Consider the following 17,712-nt stretch of genomic DNA (forward strand, 5'->3'; position numbering starts at 1 on the left):
GCTGAAGACTGCTGTAAGAAATGAAGACAAAAAATGAGGGAAAAGAGCAGACAGGGAAGCACCAGTTGACTGGCAGCAGTTCATGCACGAACATGAAATGTTACAGTGAAATACAGACTAAGACGTGAAGCTCTGTAGCATTCCAGATTGTGGTATTAAATAATGCAATCAAGACTTGTCACTTGGATTGTCTCACGCTGAGAACATCTCCTGCCTATTTAATTTTTCATGCCATTTTTTTTTTTTTTACCCTGTGTAGTAAGGAGAGTACATTTTTCAAGATTGGGAGGGGCAGAGCAGAGGGGACCAAAAGAACTCCTGGTCCTCATTGCAAAACCTGCCAACAAGCAGAGCAGCTGCAATACTGTGACCCTCCATGTTTAGAAATGAAAATCATCTTCCAGATACAAATTTAGAGGTCTTCACTGGACAGCTGGCTAGGCAAATCAACACCATCATCACCTCTCTTACTGTAGGATGTAAACAGCCAACGACTGTATTTCATTTCCTTAAAATGTTCAAGGAAACTTAAACCAATGGTTGATACTTAATTTGTTGGGGTGGTGGGTTTTTTATTTGCTTGTTTCAATTATTAGAGTTATTACTGAGTTATTTATTTTGGTATGTATTTTATTTTTGGTCAACCTAGTCCTCTCCAATAACAGACATCTGTAAACCTGATTTGTCCCAACTCATTTCCTCTGCCATCTCTAAAAGACAGGTCAAATTTAAAAAGGAAATTTAAATTATTTTATAACCCCTTCACAAAACATTTAAGATGTCATTAGAATAGGGTTAAAAGACATGATATAAAAAAATCTTCAGGGTCTAATGCTGGCTGACCCAGAGGAAAATTGGTTTATTTGCTTCCCAGTGCTGGTCATGGCACTGTATTCTGAAAGCCCATCACAGGGAAGAACGAGGGAGAGGTCCCTCTTCCTAAGCACTGTTATCATTTTGAATAGATGGAGGCAGCATCCCCATATTATGAGAAGAGCACCCCTCAGTATGTACCTGAGGGCTCAAGCTCCAGGACTTTCACTGGCTGTGGAACTCCTGTTCCCCAAGGTGGAGTGCACAGAGCAGGAAAGGGAGTTGCACTTCTGGAGTCACCCTTGGCAGCTAAGAAAAGGCAGCCAGCAGTGCTAGGCATTGAAACAGAAGGATGAAGGAGATAGACAACTTAATGCATTTCCCTTCTCCTCTGTCCATTTAAATTCCAGGGTTACAAGACTGTGCCTTTATCAGCAATGCTTTCCATAGAAAGAACAAACCCAGTAAGCACAGTACAGCTCACCCAGATGTTCTGAGGTTGATATTGTGGCCACAGGAGCTGACCCCTGGTTATGCAGGGCAACTTTACTATTTTTAATCCAATAGTAAGGAAAGGGAAGACTGACGTTCTGCAAGTAAATGGGAGTTCATCTTTAAATTAATTTGTGTTTAATCAGAATGTTACTGCACTAGATGCAATATGCACTTAGAGTTCAGAATGTTCACACAGTAATGTATTAGAGACAGAAGAGGAGACTGGAAACAATATACAAACGTTGTTATGTGAACTAAATACTACAAAAGTGAGACAACATATTGCATGCGGGGAACACACACATTTAGTGACTATTAAAATAATATTTGGCTAGCCTACAGAATCAGTAGGGAGAGAAATTTGGGGTTAAAAGTTTACACTGCACAGCAAACTATTTAAGCTGAGATTTTTCCCAGGGAAGAACATATCAAGTCATCTGAAACTGTCTGGGACAAAACTCACAAACAAGGGGGAAAAAAGGCCAGACTGTTGGAGATGAAATAATTTATTCATCTCTGTTGGCATTACTATGGAGAATGCTGTCTCTGTGGCTCCTCTGAAACCTGGCCAAGTCCTCTGGAGATAATGCAGGATACTGTCAGTGCTAGCGTGATACCACCATCTCAAAGTACACTGTATTTTAGCTACTATTCAAATCAGCAAATTTGGAAAGGATTTGCAACTGTGACAGTAATGACATCAATGTAAAAGTTGAGCTGTAAGTTTCCCACATTTTAGGTGGCTGTTTTGTGTAAACAATATTTACCTGTGCACTTTGCTCATGTTCTAATGGCACTGCACAGACTCTAAAATAACACTCAAGACAACTATTTATTTCAAACAGGTAAGGTGAGTGACCAAAGAAAACATAAGCTTAACCAGTGTGGAGGCAAGGAAAAGCCTACAGCTCATCATATTTTTTACATAGATTCTGATAGTCAGTCACACCAATCACTGGAATATAGCATCAACATAAACATATGGGAGAAAAATAAGGGTTAGAAGTCTAAAACCTTTCTAAATTTGAGGTTTCTAGTGCTACAAAGCTTCATGAACATTAGGTTTAGTTCCTAATGGTACTATGTAAGAAACACTGGAGCCTGCTCACATACATGGATTTAAGAACAAAAGACTTCAAACTGCCTATTAGGCGTAACACAGAATTGGCAAATTTGTTTTTAATACAGAGCTTACTTGTCCTTCCACACAAAACCACAACATTAAGTATCACAAGATTAAGTGCCAAGTCTTGAAGAAAGATCTTGGCTGTGTCAAAGCCAAGATCCTGTCAAGGCAAGCTATCTGAAACAGAGGAGAAAGAAGCATGGACACAAAGTATAGCAGCAGAAACAAATGTAGAACAGGGTCCAAAATGAACAAAGAACAGTCTAACAATTCAGCCATAATATAAGTCACCTAATTTGACTGCATATGAAAGCATTTCATGTCAGCAACCTGCTTACTCTCATGCCAAATCCTATTCATGCTCAAAACATGCATTTTAAAACAAAACTGATAGCTAGGGAATCTGTATTTAAACAGAAAAAAATGAGCAATTTTAATTGTAATTTATTTTAGAACTATACCTCTTCTATCCAGCTAATGTGAATTTAACTTACTCCAATTAAATTTTCAATATTTTCAAATTAAGCTGGAGTTTTACAACTCCAATGGCCTCATACATGAGTTCTCCCACTTCACTAAATTTTATCTATTGCGACAATATGCAAGAATTGGTCTTAGACAAATTTTGCTTTCTGATTTTTGAGCACAGGCCTTGATAATCTTCTCTTTACGAATAATTTGTATGGCTAGCATCTTCCAATAACAATATATTCAGAAGAGACAAGTGATAAAATCAACACTACAGGGTAAGGGTTTAGAGATACTGTAACTTTAAATGTAATTGAAGCCAAACCATATTTCTTCAAGCATTTGCTTCCGTATTATAACTAATATAAAAAACTGCTCCTGTTTCATCTAACAACTGAAAAACAATTCAGGGGAAAAAAGACGTAGTGCACCTCAAATTATCCATATCATAATAATTCATCAGCTTTTTTTTATTAGACTTTCCCATTGTATTCTATTACATGGTCAAAATGTAGTTGAACATTAATCTAGGTTATGCTTGCTGATGTACAGCTGGCTAAAGAAACAGCACATCCCAAAATAATGTAATTAAACATGCATAGCAGAAGCCAGCAACACTTACCTGCCATTCTTAGGCTATACTGTATCAGGCAACAAAAACTAAGAGCAGAAATACTGACATATGTGAACCTTCTAGGAAACCTGGCATTGATCAGACAAGCTACATGTCTCCACTTTTCAAAATCAATTTCATCTCTATACACATTGAGACCCCTTTTTAAGAAGGCATGAGGTTAAATTTCAGTGCCAGATCCAGTAAAGTTCACATATAACCTTTAGCATGAAGATGCAGGAGCTATGAATAGCTGTTGTGAGCCAGCCTGTGTATGCAGCATTATTAAGTCACATTGGAAGTGACAAGAATCAGGTTTCATTTCCAGCTCTTCCTTTAAGGAGCATGGGACAGAACTCATAAATTTGAGAAAGTCAGTTGCAAATTCATTACATCTTCAAATAATTACAACTATTCTTAACATTTTGATTAAAAGTAGGCAGAATTTTGGTTTAAAAAAACAGAACCAAATCAGGTTTCAACAGTCAAATGCAGTTTGAAAGCCCTTCCTAAAATGAAGATTTTTACATTTTAGGACCTGAGGATATTTTAGGTTATTGCTTTCTACCAAAGTTCACTGAACAATTATTCATAGCTCAGGCATGCAGAGCAGTTAGAAGGATGGCAAAATGAAAACATACATTTAGTACATGACAAATGCAGTCTACTGCAGGCAAAGAGTAATAGATATATAAAATCATCTTCTCACTTTCAAAATCAAGGAAAAAATTTGGCCCCTGCTCAAGGTCTGTGCATGTCAAAACTTTTAGAAGGTTCCCCATGTTAAGGTACCTGCCAAGACAAGAATGAGAGAAAAGAAAATTTTCTTTTTATAAGAAAGAACACCCCAAATGTAGTTGATTGAAGCAGTGGGAAAAGACCAGAGAGTTCCATCAGGTACGAACCCGTCCTTCAGGCTGGGTGAAGGGACATCCCCACCTCGAGGATGCACAGCTGGGGACCCCAGCAGTGCAGCTTTCCTGTAAGAAGTGACTGTGTCACCAACCTCACAACTGCCCCTTTGGGAAAGGGGCAGAATCCAACCAAAGGCTTTGCCAGGGACTGCTGTGTCCCAGTACACCCTAGCACCAGTGTCCTGAGCAGGAGTACTGCCTTGAGGGCCAAGTACTAGATTTGAAAGCATTAGCCATGCTAGATTTTAACCTGATGAGACAACAGAAGGAAAGAGCTTTAATTTTGTCAGCCCTTATAATTGTGTCAGAAGGCCATTGGAGAAAACCACATCATGATACATCATTGCAGTGTGCAGAAAATGCTAACAGAGACATACCACAGATCTTTTACACAAGGTGCCTAAAACATCTGTGAAACTCAGACAGTTTCACTTCAGACTTTTGGATGTAAAAAACCACACATTAACTGCACGATGAATGACCAAAGCAGGATCAGGAATGATTTAGCACTCACTCTTGTGTACGAGAGATTACAGTGAACAACTGCTCAGCACAGATTACTATGGCATACTGACAGAATTTCTCATTTCATGATTACTTGATTTGCAGGCAGATGGATGGACACCACTGACCACAGAGACCCAAAATGACTAAGCACATGGAAAGAAAATTTACACAGCAGCATGATGGTGGCTTGGCTACTACTGGAGAGGGGAAAAAAAGGGGGAAATAAACAAAAAAAAAGGAACAGTAAAAAGACATGCAACTCTTTCAAATTCCAGTTTTGCAATTGAGTCCCCTGGCCTTCACTGCAGCAGGTATAAGCAACCCTACTGTTACCATTTGAAATGCACCAGCTGTGAAGGGCTGAGAGACTTACTTTCAAAATCCAAGAAAAAATGTGCTGCATTGTGGTCTATGTCCCTGGTTAGCACCTTAATGAGATTACCCATGCCAGCCAACCTAAAAATAAAAATGGCAAAATAATTTAGTTCCATTAACCATTTCCTATTTTAAGTACACGCCTGGGTCTCACTGGAGCAGGGCTCCCACTGTGTATTGCACTCTGGATTCATCAGTTTCTGGTGGGAAGAAGAATTCCTGCACTGTACAGTGCATTTCCATGCCCTTTCTTCTTAGAGATCAGTGATTGTTGAAAAACTGGAAAAGTTATATAACCTTTGACAAAAATAAAGATGTGAATTACTGGCTCTTTTTCATCTTTGTTTAATACATATAAAGAACATGTGACCTATGATGACTGAGCAATTGTTTTGCATAACTGCAGCACTTAATACCAAACAAATCCATTATTGTTTAGGACAAAAAGAACCTCAAATGGAACTGGTGTCATCATAGCACTTTTTTACTACCTCTCTGTAATCCAAAACAGATTTTGGAAAGCCTCTCAGTAGTAGTCATCAGTGGCCAATGAACAGTTTTCCCAATAAATCACAGAGTTACAAGCTAAACAAAAACTAGACTTTTCCAAAGCCAGGAGAAAAATCAAGTTTCAACAGTTCTTCTTATGTGTGCTGTGACATCCCAGCTAAAAGAAATGAAAAGTGGAAGAAAAATTAAATAGTTGTTAGATTACGTGAGATCAGATAAATTATCAAAACAGTTTCAAATGTTACCACAAGTTTCAGAAATCAATACCTGCAGTAGGAATATGAAGACTGCATTTCATAAAAAACCAGCCTTTTCATGAACATTCCCATGTCTTACAGAGGCTGAAAATATACCTCCTAACCATTGCTCTGAAATGCCAAGACCACACTAGAGTGCTGCTGCAAGACAAGCAAGACACACCCAAAAATCTCATCTCAAATTATTTAAGAATAAACATCAACAATCTGACATTTGGATTCAAGCACAGGATATTAAAAAAATCAATTTTCAAATTAGTCTAACAATACCAACCAATAAATATATGCCTCATTTTTTCCTGATTTTTACTTTTACTGAAGAATCATGTTTACCTGGAGGGAGATAGCATGACACCAAGAATCATGACTTTATTAGGAGTCAAGGAAACTGAAGCAATGTGAACTCTAAACAAATTGTCTGGCAAAACAAATTCTCAGAGCCTGTGCTGACAGATTTCTTGGTCAAACTCAGAATAGCACACGATTTATTTTTTGGGATCTGCAAGATGTAGCCATCAAATAAAGCTTAAGAAGGAAAGGGCAATTAATCCCAAGTTCCTGAAAATAACCCAAGTCCTTGCTCCAACAACTTTGACAGAATGACCAAATGACTGTTAAGAACCCAGACTTTTTGCACTGTGACTCTGAGTGTTACCCAAGTGACCACAGGGCACTGCACACAGGAGGTGTAGGCTATGCTGGCTTTTTCACATGTTCAACCTTCTCCCTGAAATGCCAGGAAATGCAAGACCTGCTTTGCAATAATTTGAACTTATTTTCTGGAAATTCAGATCATACTTCTCAGCCCATGAGAAGCACCTATTAATTCAAGGAATTTTTAAATTAGGGTGTCCAGCTGAGAGACTCTTCTTGAAAACTAATCAATTAAAATAATCAATTAAAATATGGTTCTTCAAAGAAGCTTTCACCAAAGCTTTTCCAGGATCTTTTATCCCATAGCATAGCAAACTATTTTAAAGCTTACACGTGCACCGGTGCTGTGTAAACATGCAACAGCAGAAAGCAGAGAAATTACTTTTCCATATCTCTCAAGCGTGTTCTGTAACACAGGACTGAATAAGCCACTTTATTTCAGAGTTTTCCAGATTATGAATGTTCTTCTTGTTGGGGAGCAGACAGAGGCATCCTTAAACAAATATTTCCAGCAGGCCAATAAAAAAAAACAGAAGTAGAAGCTGCATAATGGTGATCCAGTTTACAGATTCAGATATAAAAACTAAACCTCAACCTCAGAACACCATATCACATATTTCAATTCCAACATTAACAAGCAGCAAACACGTGGCAGTAAACAGTGCTAATGGCCTAAAGAGAACTTCTGTACCTGTAATTACTGCTGTGCTTCAGCTGCACCATCCTGTCCTCCAACGAAATATTTTCCATATCTCAAAAAAAATGCCTCTGCATAGGTTTTGCCTTTGTTTTGATATTAACCAGTCTCCTAAGAGTTTACAGGCTCATGCACATGGCTTAAATATTGGATAACATTACTTGTGAAGGTCAGAGTAAGGGCATGCTTATAGGGTTGAAATATTTTGAAGCTAAGTTCACAGGAGAGCATGTAGGCACTGCAGAACAGATTGTTTCACTGAGCACCTACCACCTCCTAATACGAGTAGGGAGTTGGGGACTTGGTTTTGCAATACAAATACCTTCATCCCTCAGGAAAATCTTCCAGAAAGACTAGATGGTTTCTTTTCCAGGAGTTAAATTTAACAAATAGAGAAGCATAATAAAAGTTTTGGCAGTAGTCAGTGCAATGTTCAAGCAGAAGATGCAACTGATCTAAAGGTAACAGCTCAGTGAAGAGCCTCCCTGAGCAAAGGAGAGAAATTGATGATAATGGATGCATTCAATTATGGCAGCAGCAAGATGACAAAATGAGCTATAGGAGTGTATTTCAATTTACATGAACACAAAGCTCCTTGAACACTTGTTCATAATGAAGTTCCCAACAAATTTTTCCCCTTCAGGTGTTCATTATACTGAAAAAATCTTGATAAATTTTAGTCACATCAGAGTTTTTACACACAAGAGGCTCAATCACATTTGCTTTCTTAGCAGCAAAACAGTCACTGTATATTCAGGTTTTATGGCGTGCATGGAAATCTAGCCAAAACTGGACAAACCCAGTATTTTTGAAACTTGATTCAAGATGCACTGTAACATTTACTCAAGGATCTCAAGCATTCCTTAAAACTGGAAGAACCTGATGTGTTTTAAGAACTGTAAAACAAGCATTTCTCCCAGATGCAGTCCAAAAAGACTTTAGGCTACGAAGAGTTGGAAAACTCAATTTAGATAGATATTGAGAAGATATAATTTCTGTAGCACTTTTTTTGAGGATGCTTTCTCTCAGCTTAGCATTCGAGGTAATGAAAATGCTAACTCTTCTGGCAAAGCTGAGCACTCCCTCCTTGAGCTCTGAAATGACTTTTCAGAAACAAGACCATGGTGCCATCTGTGGGACTTCCCACACTCATGGAGGCAGCTGCAGGTCAATATGCCACAGGTAAGGTTAGATGGTCCTTCACATTTGTACATCATTTACCTTCAGAGGGTAGAGTTGAGCAGCAGGCAGAGCTGACCTGTTGTACTCAGAGGGAACAGTACACAAGGGAAAATCAAATCTGACCTTTCAGAAAGGGTGCTGTGCCAGCAGAATACCTGGACCAATTCAAAGTAAAGCAACCTAGCTCAGGTAAGAAAAAGAATTACTAGAGATACTTGTTTGGTTCAAGATGGCCCATCATTTGCAATTTTTCTGGGCCCAAAACACATGAAAGAAGGACTGCTACTGGCTCTAACACTGAAGATGACAATTTGCACATAGCATTAAAAGCAGTCTACAAATACAGCTATTGGCATTTAGCTTCAGTGACCTCTTCTGCTATTTGGTGTCTTGTAAAAGCATCACCAGCATGAAGATTTTGGTAGTTCTGTGAATTACCTTGAGTAATTAATCACATAGTGGCATGCCCAGCCAGTATTAATTTACCAAGCTCTCTTACAAATTCCTTGCAAGTCCACAACTTCATCTAAAGTAAGTAAAATTACTGGTTTAGAAAGTTAGCTGGTGGTTAGTTAGTGGTTCCAGTTAGGTAACCCTAACACTGAGCTTCCATTGCCTAGTCAAGAACATCTCCCAGCACTTCCTGCACCCTTCTTGAGCACGTTGCCACATCAATCAACTCCAACTCAAGAAAGACTTAAGTCTGTATGAAGATCCAAGCCATCAGCAAGCACTGCTGTTCATTTTGATGTCCTGCAGCCAGGGTTTGTTTTGGAGCCAAATAGCTGATTCAGAGCACTGACTAGAGGTGATCTCCGAGGGTGCTAACCCACCTTTTCACCCACAACTCTTCCAGCATAAGTGGGGAAAAAATGCACACTGAAGCCGTAATCCTCATCAAGAAGAATTCTGCATATTGCAATCACTAACACCAAAATATTCACATGTCCAGCCTGAAGAATTTTCCACAGCTTCAGAGCACCAATCTCTATCCAATTTTATTTGGTATTCTCATTCAGAATACAGCACACTTCAAAACCTGCAAACCAATTTCTTTCCCAAAGGCATTACTGATTTTAAAATTTTATAGTGCAGTGTCCAGAGGCAACTCATTAGGTAAACTAACAGCCTAAGACTCAGTAAAAGCACACATTTAAACCACTGAAGTTTTCTCCTGCCACGAATGCAACATCATGAGATCAGAGCAGAACAAAAACACTAGCTTCTGTCCAAAAACTGACTGTCCCTGTGAGGCTGCCCAGAATCCCTGCTGGCATGCTCTGCACTTCAGCACAATACTCGAGCCACGTGGAGCAGGTTATGGGAAATGGGAGCACAAGCCAGGAACATGGCTTAAACTTGACCTACTTGCAGAGGAAGACATACGGAATGCCACATTGGATTAGGATGATTTGGCCCATTACAGCCTTATGGGGTTGTATGATGCTGCGTGGAGAGTCATGATCAGACAAGCGGAAAGCAAAGGCATATTTTCAAAACAAGACTTGCACGCATGCCCTTCCTGTGAAAAACATCCCAACACATTTCAGTGCCCCCTGCCCCCCCGGGCTAAGCCCAGGGGAAATGTAATAGAAATATGCAATGCAAGTAAATTCATCTGAGCACCAAAGAAATTTCACCTCTCACACCTGGAAGAAAAACTGCATTAACAAAGATATTGCTTGCAACTAGTAAGCAGCTGGAGAACTTACTCTGATTACAGGCAAAACACTACAAATGTGTTCATAAGTGATATTTTTATTTTTTTTTTCTATTGCAATAATAACATGCTTTCAAACTAGTGTTAAAAACAGTTAAATAAATAGATTTTAAAAGAGTTTTGTGATCCCTGAAGAAAATCTGCTTCAAGAAAACATCAGCATACCTTTTGAATATGCATAGGCTATTCCCAGTACTAAAATCTGCAGTATGAAAACTGTACTCTCTGAAAATCTCATATGTAGTTAAGCACAACACTATATGGAAAGCACATCTAACGAAACAACAAACATTTTATTCCTGGGGTTTGAATTTTAAGTTTTCATTTGGTCATGTAAGTGTGGCATAAATCTCTAATTCAGAGATATTTTGGCAAAACAGTAAGTAAAAAACATGCATAGTATTAAAAGTCTAGCATTATAGTGGAATACCACCATGTTATAACACTTGCAATGTTACTACATAAATAAAACACTTACTGAATGTCTCCCTATACTGCTTTTCTAGATGAATAATCCTATCAGCCTGTTTCAAGGCTTATTGAACAGTATGTAGCCATGAACAGGGAGAAGGAAGAAAAAAAAAAGAGAAAAGAAATGAGGCAGTGGATAGGTGTCTGCCCACATCAGCTGAATCCAAGGCAGCCCTTAGCAACACATGGCATCACAGCCTGGCAGCCTATGGGATCCCGTGTGGCTTCCTCTGCCAATGAAGCAGCAAAGCTTCACAACCAGTGGGAACATTTCTGCCCTCAACCTGAAATGCTAGAGACTGCTGCAGAGATGGAAACAGGCTGGTAAAATGCACTGCAGGAATACCTCTTTTTTGATGGCTGCAACATTCTCCCTGGATACAAACATGTTTTTCCGACACTAATGCATATTTATTTCTCTTCTGAATAGTGTTAGAGCAGCAGAGATGCCTTCTGACACATTTTAATTTCATCTACTGATGTTAGTGGTGTTTTAAAGCAATAAAGATCTGCCATGGTACAAAATCCCAAAGCAATATTATACATATCAGAAAATAAATAATTAAGAGTCAATATTAAAAAAATAGTAGCTATCGCTCATTATCATCTTGAGATTTAGGAAGAAGCAGCTTGGTGCCATTAGCTTGAAACAAGTTATATTTTGGATAAGCTGGTTTCATTTTCGGGATTCATCACAGCTCTAGTAACACCACTAATATTAAAGGTAACAATTCAAATCGTGTCACCTGTGTAAATGTGCTGAATCAAAGACACGAGTGAAATGCCAGAGCCACTCCCAGTTCTGCACAAAACACACAGTTTTACTTCACTGATGGACAAGTTTTTCAAGTAAGCATTAAGACATCAGCAGTTTTTACAGACACTTTTGGGACAGAGTTCCCAGTCCAAACCGATGCCCAGACCTGCACGGCTTTGCACTGCTGACACCCAGTGGCCACAAACCAGGGACTGCAAACCAACAAGAAGAATAAAATATATGCAGGCCAAAAATCTCCCTCCAAACCCCCTAAAACAGCCTATATCACTGAATTATTGGGGCTTCGATCATTAGCATCTCATCTGAAAAGCAGAAAAACAAATTATACAGCCAGATAGGAAACATTTTTGTACAAGAAAGTAAGTATTCAGACTACTGAAAATCTGTTTGAAGCCGCCTCTTATGTCAATTCATTTGGCTAAACTGACTTTGATACAATAACCTATTTTAGCTGAAGCTTGTTTGGTTTTGTGTTTTTGTTGGTTTTTTTTTGTGAGATCACACATCATTAATAAAGTCTCCTTTAGAACAAAACTGAATTCAAAACTTGTCATATCAGGAGGATGGAGGTCTGCCAGGGAAAACAGACTAGTGAATAGACTCGCATTCCTCAAAACCAGAATTGTAAAGTACAGTCAGAGGAGTGTTTATTCAGTCCATTTTTCCTCTTAGACGAAATCAAGGGAAAGGCACAGAAGAATCCACAGTTTCTTTAGAAGTAGTCTTAGAGCCTTGTTAATTTGGGAACATTTTAGTGGCACAGCTGACACTGAATAACGTATCTGACAGGGGCTACAATAAAATAACTAAGCATGCTCACACAAGTCTGGAATAAACCCAATTTGTCTGGAAGAATTACTCTTGTTTTTAAAACAGAACTTGCATTGAATAGGGCAGAGACTGTGCTCCAGAAATCTGCTCTGATTTACCCTTCAACAAGTAACTGCACAATTTTTCCAAGCGTGAATCTGGAGTTAAAATATAACGAAATACTCTTTCCTTTTTCAAAGGGACACAAGCTCAACGTGCTTTAACTTAATTCTGCAAAACGCTCTTTTCAATTCCATTACATTGCAGCCATGGGGAAAGCCCATCCTTCCCAGTTCAGGGACATTTCCACTGAAGGCAATTCACATTCTGCTTGGTCCTCAGCGCTGGGGATGCGCGGAGCCGCCTGCAGCGCCGCCATTCCCCAGCAGAGGCCGCCGCTCTACCGCGGGACATTCCAGAGACCGGGAGCAGCGCGTGCCATGGACCCCCGAGCCCACGGAACCCCGAGCCCACGGAACCGCCGTGTCCCTCCTGCCCAAACCCTGCCCTCAGTACCGGCACTATCCTGGAAACGCTGGCTGACCTCCAAGTCTGCCTTTTTTCAAAGTAAACCGAGAGCTGTGGCAGATCTATACTTTTTTTCTTCTGCTAACTCTACAAAAGATGGCATGCCTTTGGAACTACCACACTACTAAGAAAGTTTCATATTTCCAGGATGTCAGCCTATAATTTAAGAAGCCTCAAACTCTCATCTCCAAGAAAACCAAACCCTACAATAATTTGTATAGTAAGTCCTTCTCCTGCCAATCACCTCTCTATAAAGAAAAAAGCAAAACCCCAACTAAAAATAAAAAGCACCCAAAAAACCCAAAACCAAATCTGCAAGTTTTATCTAAATGCTAAAAAAGTAGGATGTTTTCAATTCCTAACTAGTTCAGCTGATGTGCCACGTTTTAGTTGGTATTTCACACATTAAACAGCACTCCTCTGCCAGCCTAGTTTGATTTGGAAATGGTTTTCTTTCAGAGGACCTGAATTCCCATCTATCAGACTGCCACACATGTCAGTATCAGAGCTGGGTGAAGCTGCACTGAGGATCCCACAGCCTTGGCAGTGCTGCATCTAATGCACCAGGACAAGGAGTACAAACACCCACATCCCTCTGCAACACTCAGGTAAAATGTTTTCTCTGAGTTCAGAATTGTTGCATCCCTTCAGTGCCTTGGCTTGCAGTTCTGCACTAACCATGACATGACAAATTATCTCATCATCAAGCTGATGGATATAACTAGCCATTAATATATGCCAGCTCAAGGGACTCCTAATGCAATGTCAGAGTGCTCAACCACCAGCCTTGTGTGTATGAACCTGACACTGACTGTCCACCTGAGAATTCAGTTCAGTGACACAGCAGCTCTGAAATATTAAGGAGGAAATGAAGGCCTATGGCCTTCCAAAACATGGAGCTGGAAGGGCAGGTTTCCATATTTCAGGACAGCTTTCTGATTATTCTGTGAACTTTCCTTTTTCTGAGACACAGTCAGACACAGTATGTTTGCAGAATACAGAAGGCTAATGAAGCACATCAAGACAACGATGGTACAACAGAGGATGAGTAGCAGGATGATGCTCCTTCCCATCCCATCTGTTTTCAGAAACAGTAACAAACAGACAGGCATTAGGTAGGGCAAAGGGAAAAAAATAGTCTCTACATGGTTTTTTATTTATTTGAAGTTTCAAAAGTGACTCCTTGCAAGATCAAGGATCTACAGCCATCTTTGTAACATCCAGTTACTTCCTCAGATCCCCTCAAAAGACATGCCACCAACTACTTTTACTGAACCTGGATAGTTTTTCTTGCTGGAAAGCAAGTGTCAAAAAAATCCCAGCTAAACAAAAAAACCCCACCTGACTTCACTGGTCCAGACTTCTCAAGCTGTGCAAATATGATAGTTTTTTATCCCATTTTCCATCATCGCAAATTTTATTTTAATCTTAAAATCAAAGTAAAGGTACCCAGTAAGGCTAAGGTATTATAAGACAATTTTCATTCACCTGTTGGAAATAAGGAGAAACATTTGCTATTCTTCAGTGAAATCATACAACCTGAAATCCATTAAGATCACTAACAAATATACAGAATATCATGCAGAGTTATGATTTTCTGCAGTGGTCCATCTGTGAACTCTACAGGTCCATCTCCTCTCCTCTCACAAGAAGTTTGCAGCAGTTCCTGGGGAAAACCAGGTACATAGGCAGAATGGAAAGACATTAAGAATACTGAACACATTTAATAATCACATCTCACTCTGAAAAATACTGCATCTGAAAATAAATACTACAAGAACCACAAATACATGGTATCCCTGTTCTTACAATGCCTTAAGCACCTACTCACACAGAGGACTGCATATTAAGCTTTTAAGTTTTAACCTTATTCAACAGCAACATCTTCTTCAGTTTGTCCCATTCTTTAAAACTTAACCAAACTTTTCCATAGTTTCCAGTTCTTTATTTTACATGTAACTTGGGTAGGGTTTATCAATCCCTCCCAACTCTGAACACTGGTGATTCCCTGATGATTTATGATGCTGTCAAGCATCTGGCAGCTAACTTTGTCTTAGCATAGCTGGAGAAGTTGAAAGCATCAGGAGTCTGACACCCCAGCTTTTGCTGAAATGAATACCACACCACCTTGATTTACAAACATTCTATCTTCAATACCTGAAACACTGTTGGTTCCATTTCTTCAAAGAAAACAGAAATTATTTGCCATGTGCTGTAGTCGTTTGCTGAACAGCATTCTTCTTCCTGCAGGCAGTATCATTCCCAGCAATGCACCCTGAGTTTTCCTAGCTTTTCTGGATGACTCTCACCCTCCTGAGCAGAAGCAATACTACTCTAGTAGAGGAGTAAGTGGAAGGTGTGAAAGGATGTGCAAAACTGAGTGCACACATGCAGAGGGAAGAAAGATGGTGATCCTGGAGCCTGGACTTGCCTAGATGGACACATTGTCTGAGTCACTTTAGTGACTTTTATAATGTATAATTTGCAAATGCGCACAATGCTGTTAATGAAAAGTCTGCACTAGTTCCAACTACAGCTTTAACAACACCCTCAAGGACTTTGTAAGTAAAAGCTATTAAAGGAAAAAGGTATTGTGCTGCTAGCACTGGATGTTTTTCCTTGAAAGATTTAGAAAATATTGCTGTATACTTGCCCAGTTCCTAGACTCATTCCTTAACCCAGAGACACAAGTCAGTAAGCAAGAAGGACTGTGGGCCTGAACCAGCAATATCATAAACTCTCCTAAGAATGACAGAAATGTGACAGTACATGAAAACTGCAATTCTGCTAAGTACCTTAAAACATGAATTATGCACTAAAATAAAGAGAATTACTTTAGCAACACATCTATATGCCGTATATTCCTAATTCTGAGTGGAGGATTCAAATAGTTTTGGATACAGCATTAGAAAATATTTTCTACTCTTGTCGAAAAAACTGATGACAAATTATATTGGGTTTATAAGTTGGCTTCTGTGGGAAGCTTCCAGAAGTTTCCCCTATGTCTGACAGAGGTATTCCAGCCAGCTCCAGGATGGGAACACCACTGGCCAAAATCCAGCCTGTCACTGGTGGTGATAGTGCCTCTGGGATAACGTATGTAAAAAGAAAAAAAGAATTACGGCACAGGATTAATTGTGGACAAAGTGAAAATGTATGAGAGATACCAAGAATACGGTGCAGACAAGCTGGGCCAGTGAGGATGAGGAGGGAGGAGATGATCCTGACACTGCAGCAGAGAGTCCCCTGCAGCCTGTGGTGCAGTCCATGTTGAGGCAGCTGTGCCTGCAGCCCATGGAGGAGCACAGGGGAGCAGAGATCCACCTGCAGCCCATGGAGGACTCTGCACTGAGCAGGTGGATGCCCAAAGGAGGCTGTGACCCTGTGGCAAGCCCATGGTGGAGCAGGCTCCTAGCAGCACCTCTAGCCCTGTTGGAGACCCACATTGGAGCAGCCTGTTCCTGCAGAACTGCACCCTATGGAAGGAACCAACACTGGAGCAGTTTGTGAAGAACTATAGCCCTTAGGAAAGACTTAGGTTGGAAAAGTTTCTGGAGGATTGTGTCCTGTAGGAGGGACACCCCACACTGGCGCAGGGGAGGGCTCTTCTCTCTAAGGAGGAAGCAGCAGAAACAACCTGTGGTGAACTGACTGTAACCCCCATTCCTCATCTCCCCTGACTGAGCAGGAAGGGGTGAGGTAAATAACTGGGGATAAAGTTAAGCCTAGTATGGGAGGGGGGGGGGGGGTGGGAAGGAGCTCTGATTCAAATGGTAGTAAATCCAACTAATTTTCCTAAGCTAAGTCTGTTTTGCCTGTGACAGTAACTGGTGAACGATCTCTCCCCACCCATCTCAATCCATGAGCCTTTTGTTGAATTTTGTCTCCCTTCTCCAATTGAGAAGGGAGTGACAGAGTGGCTTTGGTGGGCACCTGGCATCTAGCCTGGATTAGCCCACAATACAAATCCATTTAACCAGCTACCCAGAACTCAAAGGTTTTTTTGTAATTAATCAAAACCACAAGAAAAATAAATTCTACTTCGAGTTTGGTATCATTACCTTCCCAACGTGACAGAAGATTAATAGTTGTGCTGGCAAAACACAATAAACTTGAAGTATAACCCAGACTCTATGCAGTAGCTTAGATGACAAGCAGCAGGTTATAAAACTAAGAGCTAACACCTTCACATGAGCATGTGCTACCTCTTCAGTCTAACAAGCTGGTTCAGAGCACTGGTTTCTGGTATAAGGGATCTGGTTCAGCTACACAGTAACTTTACTAAAGAGACAGAGAGAAAAACCACCAAGACATTATCTCTTCATTCAAATAGTTCAAGGAGTTGCACAGTCTTTTAGGGTAAGTTCACACAAGTGGCCAAACCACTTTAACTCTGTGACTTCTTTGAAGTAATGGGACTTCACATCACTCTGGTGAAGAGTTTTCAAAATCAGCCTTGCCAGGCTGTGCAAGCAAAAACCAAACCCTTGCAGTCTGGTTTAGAATCCTTAAAAAGACAGGCATAAATTCAGTCAGGGATCAGGACTCCCAGAGAACACCACACATTTCAAGAGTTGTTGAAGAAAAAGAGGGAAACAAATTCTTGGAACAAAAATTACTAATAGTGAAAGAGTCTTATTTTCTGTCCTTTAACATGCTACAACTTTGCTTATTTGTCAGCAGTTTTCAAGCAGGTTAAGTTCCAATTCTTACCTACAGCCAGTGCTGCACTCTGTTCTTGGCCTCCAGTCTGTTTTAAAAGAAAAAAAAGAGATTACAAAAATTAATTCTTTT

At 39.9% G+C, this 17,712-nt stretch overlaps 1 protein-coding gene across 6 annotated transcripts in view; it reads right to left on the reverse strand.

The window, feature by feature from the left end:
• Positions 1-17,712, reverse strand: part of CYRIB (CYFIP related Rac1 interactor B) — a 96,978-nt gene that overhangs the window by 12,775 nt on the left and 66,491 nt on the right. For 2 of the 6 annotated variants that reach the window (XM_088179286.1, XM_088179293.1), the window contains exons 3-5: positions 17,632-17,668; positions 5,310-5,392; positions 4,225-4,307 (exon numbers count right to left, since the gene is read on the reverse strand). In XM_088179286.1, coding sequence (XP_088035412.1) covers positions 4,225-4,297 — 73 coding nt within the window. In that variant the 5' untranslated portion in view covers positions 4,298-4,307; positions 5,310-5,392; positions 17,632-17,668. The remainder of the gene's footprint in view (positions 1-4,224; positions 4,308-5,309; positions 5,393-17,631; positions 17,669-17,712) is intronic. The other 4 variants (XM_014882124.2, XM_014882123.2, XM_088179302.1 and 1 more) reach the window with 2 other exon arrangements.

The sequence above is a fragment of the Sturnus vulgaris genome, chromosome 1 (assembly GCF_052056855.1).
Source record: "Sturnus vulgaris isolate bStuVul1 chromosome 1, bStuVul1.hap1, whole genome shotgun sequence".
Classification (NCBI taxonomy): Eukaryota; Metazoa; Chordata; class Aves; order Passeriformes; family Sturnidae; genus Sturnus; species Sturnus vulgaris.